At 41.1% G+C, this 25448-nt stretch overlaps 1 protein-coding gene across 2 annotated transcripts in view; it reads right to left on the bottom strand.

Moving 5' to 3' along the window:
* Positions 1-25448, bottom strand: part of grk4 (G protein-coupled receptor kinase 4) — a 42532-nt gene that overhangs the window by 15850 nt on the left and 1234 nt on the right. For both annotated transcript variants that reach the window (XM_044190532.1, XM_044190531.1), the window contains exons 2-5: positions 12100-12195; positions 6908-7020; positions 5727-5804; positions 4854-4954 (exon numbers count right to left, since the gene is read on the bottom strand). In XM_044190532.1, the coding sequence (XP_044046467.1) occupies positions 4854-4954; positions 5727-5804; positions 6908-7020; positions 12100-12195 (388 nt within the window). The remainder of the gene's footprint in view (positions 1-4853; positions 4955-5726; positions 5805-6907; positions 7021-12099; positions 12196-25448) is intronic.

Below are 25448 nucleotides of genomic sequence, written 5' to 3'. Positions count from 1 at the left end.
CACTGCTGTTCCAAACAGACATGAACCAACTGTACTGAGACAGGTCTACAGCTACTTCAAGGGCTGTGGCGAAAAACAATACAGGTCAGCAAAAAAGTTGTGGTTATTAAAGCTCCTTCAAAATCTACTGTCCTTGCTGTTGTCGACAGATAACATATTCAGAAAGGAGCCAAATGCCAGAGGAAACTTTGAGATCACTACAGTGATGGGTCTGATTCTTTAGGGTCTGGTGTTTGCCCCTTTCTCTCCAGTCAACACATGTGAGTCAGCAGGTTTTCATCCTGGATCTCAAGGCAAGACTGAATTTATTCAACAAAACTTTGATGCTTCTACTTTATTTGAATTAAGGCAAAGAGTCATTTGGTGTTTGATATTACATTTAGCTTCTGTTATTTAAATGATAATGATACAAAGATTAATCCCTAAAGACTGTGACAGATGAAAATGAAGATACATTTAAGTCACTATGAAAAACAATTACAATATAAAAATGTGTGATCTAATATGTATTAATATAATCTACAAAAACGTAAGAAAGCATTTACCAGCTTGTAACAACAAAGGGCCATTCAAAGTTATATTTTATATATTTTTTTTCATTTTACAAGTTTTGTTCTGGCCAATCTTGATAGATAATCTTGATTTATGTTCGATAAACATTCAAGTTTACTGACATAGCAAAGATTACATAAGAAAAATAAGTCGCCAATACGCTTTTGATGCAGAGTTTCTTATGCCCAGGAGACAAAAATCTGTCATCCAAATCTTTAGGCTGAAGAAAGCAGGATTTAAGAAGTCTGTGTATCTGCTTTACGTAGCAGCACAGAGACTGAGCCAAAGGCCAGAGGCAAGTTCTTGTACCACTTAATTACCTTAAGACAGGCATGTCAGAAAACCTGTTTTACACGTCTGCATTTGTACTCAAAAACTGTGGTTACAATTACGTATAATGTTACTTGGCTTAAAAAATCCAATTGGTGCATCCATATTTTGAATAGGTGTTTAGTAATCTTAAACTATTATGTGCAATACCAGTAGCCAATAATCTAGTATAAAGGTAACCTCAAATATAACTAATTAACACAAATGAAATTGTATTTTCACAATAGAAGCAAGTGATTTAGCTAATGTGATTATAACTGAAAAGCCTAGTAAAGAGGCAGCACACATGTACAGTATCATGATCCAAAACACTGAAAATATAATACCACTTTTGCATTTGCCTTAGATTTATAACCTTAAAAAGATTAAACGAATTCCAAAAAACCTTGATATCTAGCCAAACTATCATTGAATCATTGGTATTAATCAACAATTCCTTCAGGTTCCCAAAGATTAATCATAGAACACCTATGCCTTGATTATATTACTCTAAGTGAAAACGATTTGACACGGGAAATCCATAATATCATTAGTTTGGGATTCGTTCAAATGTAAAAAAGGACCGCCACAAGAGTGTGCATAATCAGTGTGTTTCAGAGGTGAGCTGTACTACTCATGAACCATAGCAGACAATAACCCTTACACCAGTAGCACTTTCTCTCCTGCTGACCAGTGTGATCAAAATCTCTTCTGGCAGCCTATAACACATGACTGAAAACCAAAGTTACAGCAGATATATTCCTCCTCTACCATCCAAATGCTGAAGAGATGCTCACATTTGGCAGGGAGATTTTCCTTGACCATATTTTAAAATTACTTCATCACTAAGGAGGATGAGGAAAGCTGCCTGTGGTTACCGACAGCCCTGGGGTGGCTGTTCTTGGCAAAAGGCTCGAGTGTAGAGAGTTTCCACAAGGGGAGCACCCTCTGCTGTGTAAAAGAAAACTCAATTATGTCATCATGGGACCCAGTTGCTTTGTACATGAGATAAACGTCCATCTATTCTGACTAGATGTCGATTCTACGTACAAGAAGTACAGTGTCTACAGGATTTTATCAGTCTGTCCTCTGCTGTTCCTAAGCATACATCGAAGCTCAGTTAAAACAGTCAAATCCCCTGCAAAGTGCTGGTCTGCCCTGTAACCTTAACGGATACAATACCATGTGTTCAGTACAGTCTTAAGGACAGCATGCGTTTTTCCCCATATCAAGTTCTGTCTCCTTTCTGTCAGGCCAGAATGACTAAAGTCATCCATGTTCACTTATCAGGTCAATTGGCTTCGCTCACTCTTACAAAACAAAATGGTCCCGGACACTTTAAGAAAGGGGCTCCAGAAAGGCAGGAGCCTAGCAGTGCCTGGCTTGGAATCCAGCCTCAGACAGACACCACTGGGAGTAGAAATAAACACAGCTACAATATGGCTTTTGTTACACGAAGGGAGAGGGAGAAGAAAAGAAAAGGGTAGAAAAATCAGCACAGGGACCTTTGTGAAGACTGGCGATGCACAAAACACCATGATACACATGTACTGAAGGCCACGCTTTACTCTTGGTATGACATAACCAATATGTTCCACTGCAGCAGAAGAAAATCCATGAGTGAGCTAATACATTCTGCTAGTGGGTGTGTGACTCTGCCAAAAGTCACATTTCCACGTGCAGTACCATGCTTTCCTACAGGCTTTCCCTCTGAGAAAAAAAAACAAAACTGAATGAGCCCTGGATCAGAATTACATATTGGAATAAGAAAATTACAGAAAATAAAAATTCCACAACGGAATATAAATAATAATGATAGCGGAAGGAGTGATGACCGAACTTGAACAGGAATCCCATTCAAAAACATTTGCACTGCTGCTGCAAGGCTTTCAGTAACACAAACACGTGCCTGTGTTGTTCTATGTTTGTACTGCTGTTTAGCCCTGCTCTCCTTAACACTTTCTTTCCATTTCTTCTCACTTTTCCAAATTTTTCCTTTTTGCGCTCCTTTCATTACTTTCTGTGGGTTTTCTAACTTTGCCTCTCATGCTGTGCTTTCTGCTGGCCTATTCCTCACTCGCTCTGTTTTCAATCCGGCCAAGAACTTTGAATGGAGTGGACGCTGTGCTTCCCACAGCACAAAGTGTGGAACTTCAGTGTTATAATTCTGTGGTGTCTCTCTTTCTCACCATTTCTCTGCCCTCCCCGGTGCCCTTTTGACTACTCAGAGGTGTTAAAATAGAGATGCATGCAGAAAGGAAGGAAACAGAGCCAACAGACCATGGCCTGAGATGTAAAAGAGAGAAGACAGGTGTGTGTAAGTGTGTATGTGTGTGTGTGTGTGTGTTCATCTTAACCTCAACCACTGATGTTTTCCAGCTTCAGTCACACACAAGCCACCACCTTGCCCAGAACAAACTCCCTCTAACAGAGTGTTTGCTTTCTTTTATACACACACACACACACACACACACACACACACACCTCCTGCCATGTTTCTGCACTGCTAATTTTGTCACCCTCCAAACTCTGAAGCAAATCTTAGCAGCACACACAATAATGAAGATAAAGAAAAAGCTAAAGAAAAGATTAACAGACTGATGTCACAGCTCTCTACATGTGTTTTGCCACAACAGTAACGCGGGCTTAGAACATAACGTTCTAAGAATGTTTTCCCAACCATGATTCCCACTTCTCCGGAGTTCCTTCTAGCAGATTCCGGTATTGCCCGGGGAAGCTCAAGTCAATCAGAGCCTGGTCACAGCATTTCCACCCAAAATCTGTCTGCTTGTGTGGCTAAAAGTTGGGACTTCACAGAAATACAGATGTTTCGAGGACTGAGGAAATGTGGGTGTTTTCTTGAAGCCTACTGATTTGATGGTGGGGTGAATTGTACTGTACATCTTGTGTATTGATGTGATATATTTATGTCATATATATTTCTAATTTTGTACATGGTCCCCGACAAACAAATTCAATATAATAAAATGTGTTGTATAGCAGAAGACCTGGGTCACATGTCATTGTTTACACACTCCAGCAACACATTTTTTAGAACTATTTGGTGTTTACTTGTCTTTGAAAGGGCTGTACAATAAACACAATTTATTGTGGTACCAACATTAAGAATCTCTTACCATCCTCAATTTACTCACATAACAATTCTCCATAAATTGTCTAATTTCCCTCTAATTAAACAGAGAAAAGCTACAATAACGAATGATATCTAACCAGAAATATAATGCCCTGACGTATATAATAGTAATTATTCCATTTATCATTACCAAGGTAAATGTGACAACTTTTCTTGATATACATTTAACAATATATCATTCAGCTGACGTCCTGGGCAACAGAAACTAACTGTGACAGAGTTAAATTATTGGGCTAATACAAAGTTACGTGTGTGTGTGTGTGTGTGTGTGTGTGTGTGTGTGTGTGTGTGTGTGTGTGTGTGTGTGTGTGTGTGTGTGTGCAATGAGAAGTACATTTGGGGTAATAATCCCCAGTCTGTTTGCTTCTCCTGGCTCCCAGGAGAAGCAAAAACACCTGCAGGAGTGTATGAGTGTGTGTGTGTGTGTGTGTGTGTGTGTGTGTGTGTGTGTGTGTGTGTGTGTGTGTGTGTGTGCACGCATGCGTGCGTGCATGGAACACTGAGGTGACTGTTGTTTTCATGCCAGCCATCCGGATGCTCTCTCTGCCCACTGCTCTTTTTCATTCGCCTCCACTGTGCGTGTGTTTGCAAGTCTGTGTGTGTGTGCGTGCGTGTAATACTGCGCTCCAGGTGCCAGCTGCCTCATCATCACTAGTGACAGGGTGCACTACTCCACACAGTCCACACACACACACACATACACACACACACACTTTCTGAAGGAGCATTTCATCAGACTCTGATCACAACTAGGAGCTGCAAGTCAGATCATACTCACAAAGAGTATAAAATGGACCTGATAAGCCAGATGTGTAGACTGGAGAAGATAGAGACTTACTTGGTGCAGTCATTGAAGAGCTCCTTACACGGACTCTGCTCCAGCCTCTCCCGACACCCAGCGACCACATCCTGGGGTACGTCTGGCAGATGGGCTGCCGACTTGAGGGTTAAAGAGATAAAGACAGAGAGGGTGAGGCAGGCAGAGAGGGACAGAAACAAAGTGAGATGATGGTGTACTATAATGTAAGAAAACAGATCAAAATGTCAGCTAGTCCCTTTCTGTTCAGTCTGGCTAGTAGGGCATGACATCAAGGATGTGGTCACGCCTCACCTGTTTGGTCCGGTTTAAAACAAACTTTGGTTCGTTTGTCAGTTTGGTCCAGTTCATTTAGGGTAGAGGGAGAGCGCTGTAAACTCTTTTGTGGACCACAGTGCACCACAGTCTTGGTGTGGTTGTGGTGATGCAACAGGGGAAAACCACAAGAGTGTGTGATATAGGTATGTGACACATTTATACATTCAAAAACTAAACTTTATACATTTACCCAATCCATTTCCTCCTACTTGCACTATAGGACAGCCTGTTTCCAATTAGAGTCTTGACCAATAATGGTAAGCCTGCCTAATATTGCTATTCCTAACAGGTGCTAGTAATACACAAGCCACCAATGCTAAGGGGTTATTACACATCTTTGGATTCATACACTTTGGATAAAGTCCAAAATTGATACAGTCCACCGCATATTATACATGATGCATCATTAACCATTAATCATCACTAACTTTGTTTCAAAATGACAATTTTTGTTAATAAAATCACATAGTTCAACTGGAAGATATAAGATGCACTTTTGCAAATATTATCTTAAATAATTTCTTATGTCCATATGGGCCAGCTCTGTTATTGAGAAAGCATGTGTGTGTGTCTTACCCCATTATTAAAGTATGTGTCTAAAACATTCAGTCCACAGTCCCTCCTCTTCTCGTCAGGAGCTAGCTGGTACATGGCCTGTCACAGAAGAACAGAAGTATTAACAGCCACACCAGCACAGGAAGCCATACTCATTCAGCCATCTTTAATATCTCTCCAAATAAGGTCAGAGAGAGACAGGCACCAGAAGGCAGAGAGGAAGATGGAGAGAGAAGGGTGGTAGGGTTAATGAGGAACAAGAGAGAGGAAGAAATTAAATAGAAATGAGTATGGGACCGCAGACAAATAGAGAGATGTTACTGGTGGCAAAACATCTCATCTTAGTCAAGGCAGCAAACTGGCAAACATGTTCATCTTCACGCTTCGCCTGTTACATCTGTCTCTACCAGGATGAGGCCTCAGTTTTCACCCCATCGCACCATCACAGATTGTGTTTTTGGTCAAATATGGCTGTAGGCAGGGAGATGGTCTGGATTTTGACTGCTTTGAGCCATGTGTTTTGTTTGAAAACAAGCTCGGCGGAGAGGAATGGAACTTAACCGTGCGAATACGCATCACAGCCAAGGCATGACATCCTCCGTGGGAGTAACAGGACATGTTAAGCACTAAAATGTTGCTTGTTTCATTTCGTGCATTTTTGTCAGTCAGTGTGAGTGTGTGTCACTCTCAGTGCGCGTACCTATGTGCCTGTCTGTCTACCTTGAAAAAGACTAATGTAGGTTCTTATTAAATAAGCATGATTCCCCCCCCCCTGTTTTCCTTTCTCGCATACCTCCAGGGGCCTAGACACAAGCTAGGGCCTGTGTTTGCCTGCTCACCCAGGGGACCTGCCTCTGACGTGGGCTTGACCTCATGGAGGAGTACATGGAGGAAGGGGAGGGGTCTGCTCTTTGACAGCCTGTCTAAGTTGCTAATCACCCCTACGCCCACCCCACCCACCACCCCATGCTACTGCCAAGAGCAGGCAAAGGACCAAGCACTGACTTTCCTCTCCCGTTCCTTGCTCTGCAGGGCCGGATTCAGGCCAGTCTCATGGGAGAAATCACAAAGAGACGAAGAAGATGAGAGATTGAGACAGAAACAGGGAATGAGAAGTAAAAGAGGGTGTGTGAAAGAGGGATAGCTGTAAGAACATCAGAGAATAAGCAGAGTAATGGTAAAAGGTTCATTCAAAGTCTTACCACAGCATCCATAAACTCGATGCAGCGCTTCAGCTCTGGCCTGGTGTCACAGTACTGACGGAATAACAGCCGACCAATGGGCTGCTTCTCACATAGACTGGTGTAGTCCCTCTCTGGGAGGACGAGAGGAGAGGGAGACAATGGGGGAGACAGATGGAGAAATGTCATTACACTAGAATAATACACTATAACAGTGGTTCCAAACCTGGGGGCGGGGACCCCACAAGCAGTCACAGGATGAGTCTGGAAAGTCTGAGTGGGAAATAACAAAACAACAAGAGAGTTTTGTTTTTTTTGTTTTTTTTAAGCCAATGAAAGCTAACTCATTGGATGGCTTTCAGTGGGACCTGGAGTTGTTGAGTGCTAACAAAGTAAATGTTTTATCTTTGCAAAACAGAGAAGGGGCTCAAGTTTTACTATCCAAGACAATGGGCAATACCCTTGTAACTTAAAATATATGTATAGAAAACCCTAGGAACACCTTTTCAGCTCTCCAGAAAGACTGATGAAAGAAACTGAGAAAACCAGCCACAGTTCAAGAAGCTAATGTAAGTGGAAGAGGAGCTAGCTAAGACAGAGGACGAAACTTTAAATCTTATTAATGGCAAAATTAGCAAATTTATAAACATGTACATGATGTTACAATGTGTATTTTCGTTAGAGTGGAATTTGGAGAAGTTCACAGGTATAAAAGGTAGCTATTGTATCATGCACCTCCACTAACTTAGCTAACCTAGGCTAATCCCATTGATAAACATACTTTCAAACTGCAGAGATACTTACTATTAGTCCCTTAATTAGTAACTTTGCTTATGCTACAACATGCTAAAAACAAAAAACACACTGCATGTCTGTGTTTTCTGTATGTTTGAGTGTTTTCTGTGTGTCTGTGTCTTCTGTGCAGCTGGCCCCAGCCTATTAGGACTAATGGCGTCCATCTGAGTCATATTTCCTCTGGTACCAAATGAGGAAGAAGACCCAGGACGTTTTCCATCACTGGTTGACAGTATGGACACACATTACACACACACAAGATCAACATACAAACAAAAATAGGCCACACACGTTCACGTACACATGCGCACTTGTGAATAGAGGAGGAGGAGGGATGCATGGGACGAACATTTCTGAGTGGTGACAGCTACAGGACAACCTCCAACAGTAAATCAAATCTTCACAGCCCTCTCAGCTGCACTGTTTATTACACAGCATACCCCTCTGCTCTGCAGCTCAGTGCTTCTCATTCAAACTCACCACTTATCCGACCACAGAAACAAAGTTATCACTTTGGTGAGCAAACAACCGAATGTAGAGATATGATATTTTTATTGCTTCCCTTTCCACTGTATGACTGCTGTGGTTTAAATCTGAAGAACAAAAGCTCTTTCAGAAAATCTCACTGAGAGATCCCTAACTGCACTGCGTTGCACTTGCCTTCAGACATTGCCTTTCATCTTTGATCACCAAGTTTTTGGAGGGCTGCTTTGGTGTTTCCCTATCAGCTGTGTTCAGCTGTGAGCTGGAGCTGGGAAAGCCCTTCACAGTCATATTTGATAAAGGCAATTTTAGGGCATCTGTACAGCAAAAATGTTTGGAGCAGTTTATTTGAACTTTAGAGCGTTTATTCCTTTATTTTGATTCATCTGGCCAGGTGAGAACAATGACAATTGAGTTGTGTATAATCACAATGCCTGAAAATGTGGATCTGTCTCTACTTCCATGCAAACAAATGCATTGACTTCCCTCAAAATCCTCAATCTCACTGGACTGGTTATCAACACTGTCCAAAAAAAGACACTTCTTTTGAGTACACGTGACTTCTGTTTATGAGCTGGTTTGTTTGCTAATGGGCAGTGTGAACCAAACAAACCAAATTCAACAAAGTCAACTTTTCCACTCTGGTTCCAAAGAAAATGAACTTCAATTGTGCTCTTAGTTTGAAGAGCATCAGCTCTTCAGAAACCAAAAAGCTAGAGATTAAAGATTATTTTAGTTAATATTTTCTCAATTGAATTTTGTTTTTCCCCTACTGCTTATCATTACATTAACAGACTTGGGTTGGCACTCTAGTTTACAATGAGCCTCCTTATAAGGTTTCAGTGTCTTGCTCGAGAAACAGGTTTTGCTGTGCGGATTTCAGGGTGGTTTCATTCTAATTGCTAGTGTTTCCTGCCACTCCAGAGGCCATCAGATCCCACCCTCACAGAACAACTGGTCACTCTTTGAGGTGACACACTCCAATTTTCTTAAGAAAAACCACAGAAACTCTTGTGCAATGTTCTTGAAAGTATTCCCATGTTTTTAAGTAACTGACCCATTGAGCAACGCGTCTGATGCCAAAATGGTCGCTGTGTCTCTGGTGATGATAAATGATAATATGTTTTATTATACAAGGAATATAATTTAACCTTTTTGAACCCTAGGCTGTTTTTGCTCAGTTTTCACTACATTTATTTATATGCTTATAGCACTTGCACTGTATAAAAGATGGCATTTCAGTGGTATTGGGGGGCAGTTTTTATGAAAAGAAAATGTGCACAATTTAAAATTATTTCAATCTCCAAAGAAAAGCAAATTGTATGGATTTTCTTTAAAATTCTTTTATTTATTTATTTATTTTAAACAGGGTCAAGATATTTTTTTGTCCACTGCAGTGGCAGGCCTTTACTTGCGATTTAAATAGAGGGGAGTTGTGTCAGCAGTTCTGTCCATACTGTGTTATTTTCTGTCATAAGTTGTTTACATTTTAACGGTACACAGAGAACTGGGACTGGCAACTATCTACACCCAGGGACACATGAACGATTTTATGATCTATGTTTTCTTAACTTAATGGTAAACAAGTCAATCTTCTAAAAACATAGCATATTCCTGTAAGAGCAACAACTACTACAGAGATAGTTCATGTCAACATACTGAAAAAAGGGTGAAATTAAGATAAATGTACACATTCTAAAATAAAACAGCAGACTCTGATGACAACTAAATAAATTCTTTAGTCCTGAGATGCTTGTAGTTTTTGCAGCCTTAGTGGGTTGGACACATAACATTAACTATGTCAATGTCTGGTAATGTCCAAATGTCAACATCGAAACAATACTAAATCACATGTATGTCTTTGCACATTCTCTCTATGTATCTTGCCTATTTCTTAGATGAAGTTTACAGACTGGTCTTTTTATGTTAATGGTCTACATTTTGTACCAGAATGCTTGAATAGAAAACCTGAAAAGAAACCACAGTTTCTTTGGCCTGGCTCTGGGTTGGTGTGTGAGAGCATGTATGTGTGTCTATGTCCAAGCTGATTCCAGGCTCTAGATAATTTGAATATGAGAACGTAGGCCTGCATTCCATCAATGAAAAATTTCCTCTTTGCGTAAGAGAACCCTCTCCTGTATCCTGAAGAAAAACAACTGCGAAATTAAGACGAGAGACAGCAAGGTGGCAGAGAAGAATGGGACGGGGAAATGAAAGGACTGAAAAGGAGAGTGAGAGTTGTGAAGCTTGAACTAGCCTGAACTAGTAATGTCTGTGCCAGTGAAGTAAGCTGCAATTACAACTTAATTAAAACTCCAATTTAGGACTGAGTGAGTTAGTGAGACAGTGAATGGCCAGCCGAATGTGTGAGTATGTGCAATGGTTGTGCACGCTTTTGAGGCAGAGACCGCAGTGATCAAAAGTAATAGGTGCATATGTACTGTTGGATGGATACCAGAAGAGAGAAAAAAGGGAAGGGGAGATAGAAGGAGAGGAAGAGAGAGAGGGAGAGTGGCCTAAGGCTGGCAGACAAAGTGGCTACAGCCCACATAATGTAATCTAGGCTTCTTAGAAGTACAGCACACTTGTCAAGGCTAAGGTCAAATGCCTGACATTATCAAGACACAACAAAGACATTGCTATCAGTCGTTATACTGTATCCTTCTATCCACTGTGCCTACACTGTGTACGGGCATGCGTGTGCGTCTCTGCACATGGGTGTGTGTGTGTGTGTGTGTGTGTGTGTGTGTGCATGGACATGCCTGCACGTCTGTGTGTTTAAGTAGGCAAAAGGGATTATTTTGATCCCACACTCGGTGTGATAGGGAAATTACGCAATAGTGTCTATGTAATAGTGACGTATGTAACCCTCAACAGCTGCTGTGTGCACGTGCGCGCGCACACACACACACACACACGCAGAACTAATTTTTTAGAATCCTCAGCAAAGTTATAATCCAAATGGCAATAAGTATGTAAAACATGACAAGTACAATGCTTCTTCACACTTAAGGTGACATTTATGTGCTGTTTTTAGGCAGGTAATCTAACACCACTGACGACTGATACATTCAAGTTTATGATAATTAGATCTGTGAGTGATGATTTGTAATATGAAGACAAAACGACAAGGAACAAAATCGACGCTGAGTAAGAGATATCACCATAGGAAGTATGTGCATCTCTTTCACTCTGCCTCCCTCCTTTCCTCCCGCTGTTTCTCTCTCTCTCTCCTGTCCTTAAGAGATCTTTCCTCCTCCTGTTGGAAAAGCCTCTCTCTCTTTGTTTCTGTTTTTCACTTGCTCTCTCCATAACTCCCCTGTTCTGCCACTCTTATGTTGCTCTGAAGTGGTGAAAAGAGGGAGGGAGAGAGAGCAATATAGATAGTGGGAGGGGGAGGCATGGAGACAGAAAAGAGGGAGAGAGAGTATGTGGGGGAGGGTAGCACTGCAATCTCTGGCAGAGATAGCTGTGACGCACTATTACACACACACACACACACACACACACACAGAGTGCTGTGGCATTCAGAGGACCAGGGTGGGGGCGCGGAGATAATGTAGTCCAGGAGTAGAGCACTTGTCTGGGCCACAAAGAGAGAATCCCGCCCCGATTTTCAAGTGAAACCTGGATGCGGAGCAGGAAGGAAGCAGGAGTTTTGATTTGGTGTGTACACAGATAGTCAGTGAGACACACACGTAATGTTAAGAGAGATTTTGAGATCAAGAAATGGCTGCGTAAACGGATTCCCTGAGTCAGACACACACACACACTTATATACACACGGTTTCCTGTCCCCTGCCTGTAACTGCGGGTGGAGACGGGTAGAAACAGGAAGGAAGTCAAATCTGAACTTCCTCCCACAGTCAGACCCACCCCAACGACAAAGCATGGCACGTTATCTTTCTGCCTCACACACATTCCCCGTTTCTTACCGATAGTGCGGCGTAGCTCCTCACACTGGCTGATGTGGGGGAGTTTTAGCATCTCCTTCCATTTCTTACTGCGACCATTCCTCTTCCCTCCTCCACCTGAGACACCGAGAGAGATTTAAATCAGCCAATCAAGTCACTGTTTCAACATTGCACTTGGAGTCTTTAACAGCATCCAACGGCTGGCATTTTCAACACAAGAAGACATTCAGCCTAGTGTGTGTGTGTGTGTGAGTGTGAGAGAGAGAGAGAGAGAGAGTGCGAGCATGTTGACCTTGCAGTGACCAGAGGCAGGGACAGCTGGTTCATCTCACCAGTCGCCTCTATGCATCATGACAGAGCATGTGGTGAAGAATGTTGACAGCTTCAAAGATCATGGGGCATATACACACACATATTGTCACTCTCTCACACACACACACACACAAACACACACACACACACACACACACAGGGCTCTTTCCCTGGAGTCAAACATGATCCATGTGTCCAGCCAAACATAACTTTAACATAACATTCATTGGTTATCTCATACACACTCACACAGTGTTGTTGGACAGTCCTCTCGGCAGATCAGATGACCCTGATGTGAGGGGTGAATGACCCTCTAGGCATAACAGCGCTCTTCAGAGGGCTGGGGTCACGCCTTACATTTTACTGAATTGCTCATTCCAACACCAGCAGGGGTGTGGGTGTGTGTGTGTGTGAGAGAGAGAGAGAGAGAGAGAATATAGAGAAATAGTCACATCAGGGGTGTACTGAGGTATGTATGCCTTGAGGACAGAGTACTGAAGATGAAAAAGTCAGCAGAGTATTCTGAGGAGATGCTTTTTACATGATTTGATTTGCCAACTAGCAGCTTTACACACACACACACACACACACACACACACACAGAGAGAGAGTTAAGAAGAAACCTTATACAGTAGTATCAATGTGCAGACATCAGTTTAGGCTCTGGTAATTTGACATTATTTTTGACTAAATAATCGGTTATAAAAAATATCTTAATATCAAATGGTTATAATAATGGGTCATTGAGATATAGAGAGATAGAGAGATAGAGAGATAGAGAGATAGATAGATAGATAGATAGATAGATAGATAGATAGATAGATAGATAGATAGATAGATAGATAGATAGATAGATAAAATGGATGATGCAACATCACACTAGTTTAAAGCGAGGTTATGTAACCAAAGTCCCGTTCTTCCTTGATGACAAAATCAAACGGTCTGTTATTTCTTAAGGAGACACAAAGTGTCAAATGGCATGAATGCAACACATCTGATGGAGCATTCAAATCTTATCACCATGAAAGAAAATGTATGAATGTCACAGCACTATCCCTTTTCCATCGCTTTTATCTAATTTGTTGCAATATTTACAGTTGGCACGGACACACAAAGAGCAGTCCTTTTCTTTCTGTCCGATATGATACCTGAGTTTTGGTGCCAAAAACTGATACCAAAACAACACTCCTTTCAATACCTTACTTTGAGGAATATAAACACGTTTTCTACAAAGCCCTTGTTCAAACAGACAAAGCTAATTTTCTCAAAAGTTCAATAGTGTGCTAAATTATTTAGCCGTACAAAAACTTTGCTTGAATAAAATACAATCTGAAATTGGCAGAACTATGATTTAAATTACAGATTGTCTGATCAAAGAATAAGTAACTAATCTTGTGATTCTAATTTAGCTGGTAGAAATTTAGTGAGGGACTCAGGTTAAGGACAGAAAGCCATTGCTGCAGAAACACACATCTGGTTTTAGAGTCAGCGGATTTAAACCCTTGACGATCGTTGGGCACACATTGCTGTTTTTCCCATCACTTCAATTTCATGTTTTAAAACACTGAGTAAATAAACTAGCCCGAGCTCCAGGGAACCATGAAGACTGCGACAGTTTGAGGACGACAGAGAGGGAAATCCTCTCCCCCGAAGTTCACGAGACACCGGCTGGTCTGGCAGTGACAGCTTCAACACAAAACACATACAGGGGGTCACTATGGTCAAACACCTGCAAAACAACATATTGCCAACACACACAAGCATACTGTATGTATCACCTCTACAAATACATCCCCATCCCTCTTCTACTGCAACACATTACGTTTTGGAAAAATAAGAAAATAAAAAAAATAAAAAAAATCAGTCATACTTCTTAGTCTTGTCCTATGTTCATAGTGAACAATAACAACCAAAAGCATACTTACAAGCCAGGTAACAGCACTTCAAGCTGTCGGAATGTATTTGGACAAGTACTACTAGCACACACATTCCAAAAAGGGACACTTTTATTTTTAATTTTTTTTAAACTGTGTCACAACTTGAATGGCTAGACAGGAGCTTCATGAGCAGCTACTTGTTGATGTTTTGTTACAAAGTTTATAAGATCCCACTGGTCTCAGGTTGTAGATGTTGACAGGCATGTCGTCAAACCTGTTGTGGAGCTGCAGGGCACACGTGCATGTGCGCACACACACACACACACACACACGTACAGGTGTAGACGTAGAAGCACATGCACAAAAATGTACTCTCTTCTTTGCAGGAAAAAAAAGGGAAAAAAATACAAAAAGAAGTTCAACAAAAATAAATGTTGGACTTAAATGTTGGATTGGCCATCAAACACTGTCTGATGATAGCCAGTTGCACCTGGCTGGTTATTTTGCAGGAGAAATCCTTGCACACACACTTGAGCCAAAAACACAGAATGACGGGTGAATACAGTCAAACCAGCTCAACAAAAAGTAACAAATTGTCAAGAAATTAACTTCTTTCCTGTCAGAAGCTGATATTGTTAAAGAGATATTGAAGAGACTTGTAGTGCTGATAGTAGTGCTGATAAAAGGTTGAAAGTGACAATGGTTGTATACTGTACAAAAAGACATGAGAGCGAGAAATGTCACCTAAACGTGGGGTCAGATGGAAAAAAGAGAGAAGGAAAGAGAGAGAAGAATTGAGGAAAATGACAAAATACTGACAAGAAAAGAAAGACAGGGATTTTAATAGCAAGCTATGGAAGAGCGTGCGCGCATATGCACGTGCCTGTCGGAGCTGGCTGGGCCACCCCACCCTGTTTAATGTCACTCTGACGTCAAAGCCATGTGTGCAGGCCCTTAATGCAGACAGGATGGAGCAAGTATTTATTTAACTTTGGTTCTCCCCTCCGAGAGAACGGGGCCCTCCATAAACACCGACTTGAGAGCAGTTTCGCTCAATCATAGCAGAGCTACAGCCAGCGCTGAGATCATTGCGCAGGATCTCGGGATAGGTCGGCGCATGTGCGGCAGTGACGAGATTCAAAAGTTGGAACTTGTTGAGAAAGTCTGATGTCAAATCATGAGACATGCCGCTCGACTACGAGGATGCACATTCCTTTCCTTAAAAAGATTCATAGGCTGCGGGGTCATCCTGGTCGCACAGCAGCCTGTAACATGTTTACCAACAACTAGCCAACCTTGTCTCACATCATCCCCTCTCTCTATTTCCCCATGTTTCCCGTGGCTCTCTGCTGGACAGCTGTGGTCACATATAAATGGATGACCCAACATCACACTCAGATCATTTAAAAACAACTTTAAAAAAAAAAAAAAAAAGGTCCTCTTCTTCCTTGTTGATACAATCCAACAGTCTGTTATTTCTTAAAGGGGACACAAAGTGCCAAGCATCTGATGGAGCATTTACGTCCTGAAATTCTGAAAGTCACTGGGCAATCACTATCCATCACTTTTATCTAACTTGCTGCACTTTTTACAGTAGGGATGGATACACCAATAGCAGTGCCATGTACTTACTGTTTCCTCCATTGTCAAGTCTGACCGGTTCGACATATTTAAAGACATGGGAGTATGGGAAACAGAAAGAAAATACACAAAGAGCGAGAGGGAGTAGACCGTATTTTCATGCAGCTTTTGTTGTCTCTGTCTGATGAGTACATTAATGAATGCACATTCTGTCTCTGCTCTCTCTCCTCCCCTACGATCAGCTGCAGTTTTCACATGCTCTTAATGCGCGTGCAGGCCAAATACAGTCCAACACCATCCCAAATATGCTCCTCTCCCTGTGCTCCCTTTCCTCTCTTTCATCTCAAGTGGGAGAAGAAGCCAGACTGGAGGTCACACAGTAGACGGTGGAAGTATCACTTCAGGGTGAGTCCCCCCCCCCCATTTCATAGTTCCTGCAGCTTCCACAAATTCAGACTTGAGATTTATTTCTTTAAAACCCAGTTCAAATAGAGTTCACAACTGACTTCACATCCAAAAGTTAAAGTGGAAAAAATAGAATAGAACTTACAGAAGACATTCCTCTGTGACCAATAGATTTATGATTCTATCGTTACAGTACTTGCCTCAACAGTATTTCTTTCTATCTTTTGAATTTACACGGAGAAACCAGTGAAACAAGACCTAGACCGATATATCGGCCAAACCGATGTGTCTGCCAGTATCTCATTAAAGATACATCATAAGCCTATATATTGGCTGATAAGTCACAAGAGTATGTAAGACAGAAATGCCAAATATATGTTTGAGGTAATATGGAAATGGCATTGACATTACAGTTTATTTTTAACTGTAAAATCTTCCACACATATCTTTGTCATAATTCTACAAAAACAAAAAAGGGATCTAAAATATAATGATTAAACAAATTAAACAAACAGTTGCAGAATAATAAGTCGATTCATTACTATTCATTTAAGCAATTTTTTTAAGCAAGAAAAGCAAAAACCCAATTCAGCTTCTCAAATTTTTCTGGTTTTCATACTTTGTATGATGATAATCTGAATATCTCTGATTTGGACTGTTGGACAGACAAAAAAATTTTCTCAGTTCGCTGACATTTTACAGACAAAAAGACTAATCGATTACATCCCTAAATTACTATTTAATTATTCATCAAAATGAAACAAAAAAAAACTCTGCATTCACTGAGGAAAAACAAAGTGTTATTATGTGGCACATGTATGAGTACATGAAGCGATTATTTGCGTAGTCAGAGAATAAAATAGTCCATCTGTGAAAATTAAAGAAATAACTGTGATAAAATAAAAACACTTGGAAGGGAAAAAGCATCACTGGCAACTTCTTCTGCTGCGTTTCCCAGCTTTTTCAGATGTTACCATGAACACAGAGCCGTGCGGCGCTGCTGTCTTCACAACCCATCTTTTTTTTCTTTTTTTTTTTTGCATCGCCATATGGGAGAAGCCGCTCACCCATCTGATGAACACATGTCACATGCTGACACTCAGAATAACAGCCACAAGGCCAGAAAATCCAGTCTGTGACAGTGACAGACCGACCACGGCCCCAGTATTTACATCTTGCAGTTCGGCTACACACTTACACAGAGTGACTTATAATGAGTAGTACAAGAAGGTTTAATTCCTTGAACCCCGACTTAAAAAAGCAGCATGGAGGTCAAAGATCAGGGTCAGTGTGCACTTAAAAAATTCCTCTGAGCATTTAATGAAGAGAAAAGTAAAAGAAAAATAAAGGTAAAAAGCCAAACATGCTGTTAAGTAACTCCACTACGTTTTGGTACTAACAGCATTTTTCTAACTTTCAAAACACTGATAACAATGTTTACCAAGATATTTTTGGCCAAGGCAATCGTACCCTGAATATTTGGTACCAGCCTATGCCTCGTCAGATCTGACCCCCACCCTGCAGCAGTCACATAGGTGGAGGTTCGAGATCGGACGGCTGCGGTATTCTGCCAAAAACATGACTTAAATGGTAGGAAATGAGAGAGGGTCACGCATAGTTTAGGCCCATTGTAATATCAGCATGCACACGCACACAGGCACAATGGAGCCCAGACATGATAAATGAATGGCCTGTTGCTTTCCCAGTCGCTCTCCCATACAGTGTGTGATTGGCTGGAGTAGCCCCTGATAAGGAAAACATTAGCTGCGAGTATCTGTGTTGCCTATTCAAAGCAAAGGCGCGGTGTTTGCATAAGGTAATCCGTTTGTATACTCGCACTGAAAAGACACATCAGCAGAGAGAGAGAGGAAAAAAGAGAAACATGTGAATATCAGGCAGCACTGCTCTCCTCTAATCCTCACCTCTCTCACATGCCCCCTTCCCTTCCTCCTCTCTCTGACTTCAGCCTCTTTCTCCCCTCCCCCATATAAACAGTTTCCTTCTCTCGTTATGCCTTTGTTAACCCCCGCTCCAAAATGCAAAAAAAAATGAACTACATTACAACATCCAAGTAAATTCCAGGACATCACAACAAACAAGCAAGACGGCAAGGGGGACAGTAGGTCTCACACGAGGTAGGACATGCAGTTTTTCACATGAGGAGAAAAGACAAACACACACACACACACACACACACGTTGCACATAAGCATACGCTCATGCTCATTCCAGCAGCGTGCTGTGGTGTTTTGCAAGACCTTCCCTTCCTCTGCCCCATCTCTCTGTGTTCAAGATATTCCATTAAATCTAGCCGAGACGTGCTTGAAAACTGACCCTTGTTTTCCCAGTGTCTTGAGGGAGAAGGGGGAGGGAAGGACGGCGAGGGAACATGGTGAGACTAAACTTGAGCTAGAGTGTGTAAGAGGACAAACTGAAAGGTTAATCATCTATATGTTATCTACAGCTGTCTCTCAGATGAAGGGCCCACTGGTTAATTTCATGGCCACACTGAAAGAGCAGGAACACCTCTCCAGCATTGAGCCCTTGGGTCTGGAACACATAGCACATATTACACCTTGAGGATTATCTTTGATAAGACAACACCTTCAAGTCATATTTGAAGGCAGGACCAACATTAAATTTGACCAAGGGCAGACACCAAAATTGTGACTCCAGGAATGTTTTAAAAAGGCAAAGTGATAAAGCATGAAGGGCCTTTGACATTTAATACACTTGCTTTAAGACTTTGACTCTGCCAGACCTCTAAAAACTCTTTTTAGAGAAACTAAATCTTTATTTGAACCATAAGAACTTGTAAATACACTCAACATTTTTAAAATCAGGCTGACAGCTGAGTTCTCATAGGAAGAACGCCTGTTTAACATTTAATAAGGCAGCTGGAACAACGTCCTATGATGTTCACAAAGTGCCTCAAAGAGTGCCTCTTCATGCTTAGTCAGCTTGCCAAGAAATTGTGCTAATGAACATCCCAGTAGCCACCCAGCTAAGTGTTGCTGCCAGCGCCATGCAGCAGAGCTCCATACGCAACACACTGCATCTCGTTGTCCACACAGCCCATTTGTGGGTGTAATAACTGTAAAATGAGTCCCACATCAAGGGACAGTCACAAAGCAAAGTGTTTTATGAGCCTCAGCTGGAGGAAACACCCCAGAGTGATGACAACAAGTGTTAGCCCAGCTATGACCACAAAGCTAATAAAGCTACGCTGGCTAACGTCAGAGGCAAACCCTCACAAGTGGTCTGAGAGGACCTGCTAGCCTACAATTTGAAGGGTGGTGGAGAGGGGCCAGAGAGAGGTTGGTGACACCAACAGCAGAGGAATAGCCAATTACATCTGTAATGTTCTTTGGCAAAAATAAATAAATAAATAAATTAAAGCTTCCAACTTGTAAGGTGGAAATGAGTTATTTGAGCAGGATTAAAGTTTCTTCTGTTTGTCAGAGGAATGTGAGCACTGGACTGTCCACATTCCTTCCTTTTTATGAAGACAGTAGGAATGAACAGCAGAAAAAGATCTAGTGAAATTTGATTCCAGGAAGAGAATTAAGAGGGGTGAAATGCCCTTTATGTCTAGTCACTCTTTACATTTGAATATGAAAATATATGTGTGGAAATGTAATAAGTGGTGAATATATGTTCATGTCCCTGTTGCATACAAGTTTGTATTAAAGAGTAATAACTGTTCCTCTCTGCCCTTTGGATATTTTCTTTGTTTCTTAGCACAGAAGAATCTTATGAACTCAGACCAAAGTCAGTGACAGCCATAAAATGATGGTTCACCAGTTTTTCACTGAAGCTGGCTATTTTTCTCAAGTCAAAATTAAAATTTTGATTTCATCCAACAACATTTTTGAGGCAATTGTGTACTTCTGCATAGCGCATGTTGCCTATTCCCAAATGCAGAAAACTTAAAGTCACATCAATACATCACCAGTGCAGCTATATTAAAGCTTAATTACAGATTTTTTTTAAGCTAAGGAAACATCAAGTCTTCAGGTTTTGGTGACAGCACTTCACATTTGAAATTTTACAAACTTTGAGCAGAAACCAGGTTTTTAACTTACAGTAAACCTCAATAGACCAGAATGCATTGCAGACATCCGACATGTTGTGTTTTGACTATGGGGTGCAACTAACTTTTCCCAACTGGAAGAGCTCTTTCTGTTATGCTCTGACCATGCACCCACCACTGCTCTCTACACCTACTATATTTATAACTCACAGCTGAATGCAACAAGTAAACATCGGCTCTCAAAGGGCATTCTGGGAAATGTCCTTTGAGAATGCAAACATACAGATATCATTAAATCTGACTAACCAACTGACCTGATTTTGTCAGTACGTCCAATCTAATAATTCCTCAGGTGCTAGGTCCCCTACAAAACTACAATACCCAGATCCTCTTCTTGCCTAGGTGGTACATCTTCACTCAAAACAAAGCAGTGTGCAATACAGTGAGTGCTAAAGCCTTAATAGTTTAAGACATTATCTTTCAGCAGATCATATAATACAGACACATTGTACTAAAGCCCAAATGTCTAGTTAAAAATAGTTAAATTCTATGTTTTAGTTGTTTTAATTTATTATCAATTTATATAACATAGTTGTCATCTGTCATGCCCAGAAGGAAAAATTGCAACAGTTTCACAAAATAATTCCTGCAACGTGCAGACTGCTGATTTCTAACAATGCCAGAACATTCAGGGGTGGATTTCTCGAAGAAATTTACAAGTTCAGCAATGTTTTAATTGTTTACAGCATCATGGTTAAGATTAGGGTTAATATCTGTTGACTTTTCAGGTCCAAAAGAGGAAAAATATGTCTCGCATAAATGTTCCAGTGGCTATTCAGCACAGCTTGCTTCCTAATTGGGATACAACGGTATATTCAGCTACAAGAAACATGTCAGTTTGTATGAAAAATTGTTTCCCGTTTCATATAAACCATCTTTTTTTTATGTGAAATTGATTGAAAGCACCCTCCAGTTTGGCTATTAAAGAGCTCTGACAAATATGTGTAATGGAGGCAGGATATTTTACAGCTTAAGAGTAAACATCGGTTTTCTCCACAGACTTCACACCACCATCTGCTCCGCTATGATAGGGTGCTCTGCCAACTCAGGTGTCGCAAACTATTGTAAACAGTGGAGTCTGCGGGACAAACTATGATAACACCGTTTCTAAATTATCTCAAGTGCTTTTAACTGCATTATGTACTACAAGTTTTCTGTGAATATCAGCCAATATATGCACCAGTACAGTCTGTGATAAAACAATATTAGCCACCAACGCAGGCCCTCCAATATATAAGTCAGATTCTAAAATTCATAGGTAAATATTGAATATGAGTACTAATTAACGTGAAAAGGGTTTAGACTGTCAATTACTGATGAGATACTTCTGATCTTATACTGTATGAGACCATGTGGAATCATTCCGCTGTGTTGAAAATAACTAATGCTTGGCTGAGCTTTTACATCCACATAAACTGTGGGCTGCATCTATGCCAAAAGTTATCCTCTTGGTATTCTCAAAAACACCATTCCCAAAATTTTCCAATATATTCTCAGGGGAGCTATAGCAATTACTTTCTCTGACTGTAGAATGCTGTCACGTCATGCAACTGTCATCTCTTGCAGTATGAGCGGCCCTAAGGCAAAGGAAACATCTAAATGCTGTAAATGTGGTGGATTTCCTTTCCCCATTTTGTACCAAATGTATGTATAACTTTCACAGAGGCAGGGGTGGGGAGTGGCAGAAGCAGTGTCATCTCTACAACACCAAACCACTTCCCTTGACGTGTCATTTCAACTGTGGCAAACTGGACACACCCTGTCACAACGCTTCTCACTGTGGCCACCCAGTTTCACATCAGCAGGTGAGTTAACGTTAACCAAAGTCAACGGTTATGAGCATCTTGTGACCAGACTCAAAAGTTTTCTAGGCACTAATAGGACGTGTAGGATGACCTTATTAATCAAGAGTTAATTCTGGGGTGGAGAATGCTCAATATCGGCAAACAAACAAAACCTATGATTGTTGAAACTATGAAACTCTCGCTGACTCAGTGGCTTGGACCCAAGCTCATGCAGCTGGTAGACGGCCTCCCTGCACCGTTCTGTGTGCAGAGGCTTTGATGCCATGTAGCATGAAGGTGATCAAAGAGAAACTCTTGAATAAAAAAAAAGGCAGCTGATCTCTGATCCACAGCAGCAGTTTTCTGTCTGAATTTGTGTGTTTAAAAAGGTGGGGTTTTGCTCCACAACTGATACTGCCAGTGTTGACAACTGTCACTGTGACATACTGAAACACTTTGACAGCTGCAAACACCCACCTCTGGAAAGGCTAATTAAAATCAAATTAGTCTCCTGTGCACCTTAAAGGGATAAATTGGGAGCAATTAGCTGTTTTAATCTGAGTGCTAATTAACACAGTGAATGGTATAGCAGGGAGAAATATAAAAAAAAAAAATTATATACTCAACATGTTTTAAGTGGCAGAGGAGGGTCCATGCAATACCAACTATATCAAAAAGCCTTATTAAGACTGCAGGTACTGACTGTTTTCTTTATTGATAAATCTATTGATTTTATTTATTTTTTGTTGAATTGTATACAACATAGAAAAATAAGGTATGAGAACAATTAGCTGTTTAGTATTTTAACTTAATTAACGACTAAATAATTATTTATAATTGTAAAATTCACAATATCAATTTTCTGTCAAATGACCAATTGATTAATTAACAAATGTTTCATCACAAATCTTACCTTTGAAGCCAAGTATAACATGGTGAAACTTGGGCAACATATTGAGACATACCAGATTCCTTCCACTCTCTGGTTCATGCACTCACACTTATCACTGAGGGCCTTTTGGAGCCTCTGGTGATATAAAACTGAGGACACTGATAGGTATTGAGCCTGTAGATCCAATCGGAGTACAATAACCCCACGGGGTCACACTCTTGACAATGCTAAGCACCATTTAACGGCAGGTAAAGGAAAGCCTGCTGCCTCATAAGGAGCAGCTGCTGCTATGAAATGGATTCACTGCTGCTGTGGATAATCCATTTCACAGCAGTGTTGGTGTTTAGTCTTGAACTGAAACGCACTCCGAATATAATGCAAACCATAAGCAGGGAAGGCCTCTGTATACGCACACTGAACCACGACACCCAAGCCATGTACTATGTAATGGATCAACTTGCACAACATCCTCTGAGGCCATAGACCCTGCTGCTGGTGTCCAATCCGACTGGAAGAGAAGAAAAAAAACACACAAGTGGAAACCCTTGAGCAGTAATAACACCTTTTTACCCTCCTCTGGCAGCTGATACAGTGTACACCCACCCTGCGCCCACTCACTGCACTCTAGTAGATCGAGAAGTGGCCAATGGTATGCCACTAGCGGTTCATCGGCATATGCCGGTCCCTAGACTGATATGCCGCTCGTGTTCCACCGGCACATACCGTTTCCTAACGGCAGGTGCCGCTTGAAAGTGATAGGCCACTGTCAGACTGTCACACCAGTACCGCCCACCGATGCATATGCAAATATAATGAGGTTGAGCTAGTTTTACGACAAGTGCTGCCGTAAATTTTTTTCTGTCTTTATTGACAATGTAGCCCAACACAGCGCCGTAAATATAGGAATGTATACGTTTTTCTCATCTGTGCTGTTGGGATATGTGTTTTAGATAGATATGATTGGCAAAGACGTCAGGGTATTTTGTCACTATGATCTATCTTTGAATAGTCTGAAATGACAATGTGTGTATGTATTGATGTACCTGATCAGTGTTGGGGGTAACGAGCTACAAAGTAATGCATTGGAGTACTCAGATTACTTTTTTGTTGTAACAAGTAACATAACGCGTTAGTTTTGCAATTCAGATAATCAGTTATTTAGTAACGTTTTCAAATAAGCAATTCTGTTTCTTTCCTATTTCTTGGAGGGTAGCTAGCTAGTACTAGTGGGAAGTATCCCATCCTACAGTTTTGTCAGTGCTCACGTGCAGCTCAGAGAGGACAGCCTTTATGTCGTGGAAGTAATTAACTGACCGCACCTGATTTCGTTTTACTGTAAATTCCAACATTGGTGTGAATCTGCAGAGGCAGGTTCCTATATCTGCCAGGAGGGGGCACTACATAGACATCTGGTAAGCAAATTTATCTTAGCTGTATTATAGTGTATTATATTCTGATTTTGCTTAGAACTTCTATCCCTGTGTGCCCTGACGTGATAGTGAGCAGCTGTAACAGAAGAGTTTCCCCTCGGGGATCAATAAAGTATTTCTGATTTCTGATTGCATACACACATTGTCATTTCAGACTATCCAAAGATAGATCATAGTGAGAAAATACCCCGATGTCTATGCCAATCACATCTACGCAACCGGTTACTCATTCAAGTATTTATGGTGAATAATAAATAATATTCCAGACATAGGCCTATGCCTGGTTAATGTTCTGCGACATCGAGTTTTACATGATGTAGCCTAGTGTTTGATCGTGTCCTTCTAATACATTAAACATACTAAAAATAATACAAGTATGATTTGGTTAGTTGGTTCAAAATTTCTGTTATGAATTAGTCAGACTGGCTATGGTGGCTAGGCTAACAGCAGCCATGTTAGCTAAGGCTCGCTCTAATATTAGCTTTGGGTACATCGGCATGGATATATTTACTTTACTGTCATTTCAAAAGCATCAGCACATATCCCAACAGCAGAACGGATGAGAAGAACTTTTACTTTCCTATATTTACAGCATCCCTGTTGGGCTAGATTGTCAATAAAGACGGAAAAAAACGAACATTTACGGCAGCACTTGTCGTAAAACTAGCTCAGCCTCATTATATTTGCATATGCATCGGTGGGCGGTACTGTGTGACAGTCTGACAGTGGCCTATCACTTTCAAGCGGCACCTGCCGTTAGGAAACGGTATGTGCCGGTGGAACACGAGCGGCATATCAGTCTAGGGACCGGCATATGCCGATGAACCGCTAGTGGCATACCATTGGCCACTTCTCGATCTACTAGAGTGCAGTGAGTGGGCGCAGGGTGGGTGTACACTGTATCAGCTGCCAGAGGAGGGTAAAAAGGTGTTATTACTGCTCAAGGGTTTCCACTTGTGTGTTTTTTTTCTTCTCTTCCAGTCGGATTGGACACCAG

The sequence above is a fragment of the Siniperca chuatsi genome, linkage group LG3, assembly GCF_020085105.1.
Source record: "Siniperca chuatsi isolate FFG_IHB_CAS linkage group LG3, ASM2008510v1, whole genome shotgun sequence".
In the NCBI taxonomy this organism is placed as follows: domain Eukaryota; kingdom Metazoa; phylum Chordata; class Actinopteri; order Centrarchiformes; family Sinipercidae; genus Siniperca; species Siniperca chuatsi.
This window is presented reverse-complemented; position numbering and strand designations above follow the sequence as displayed.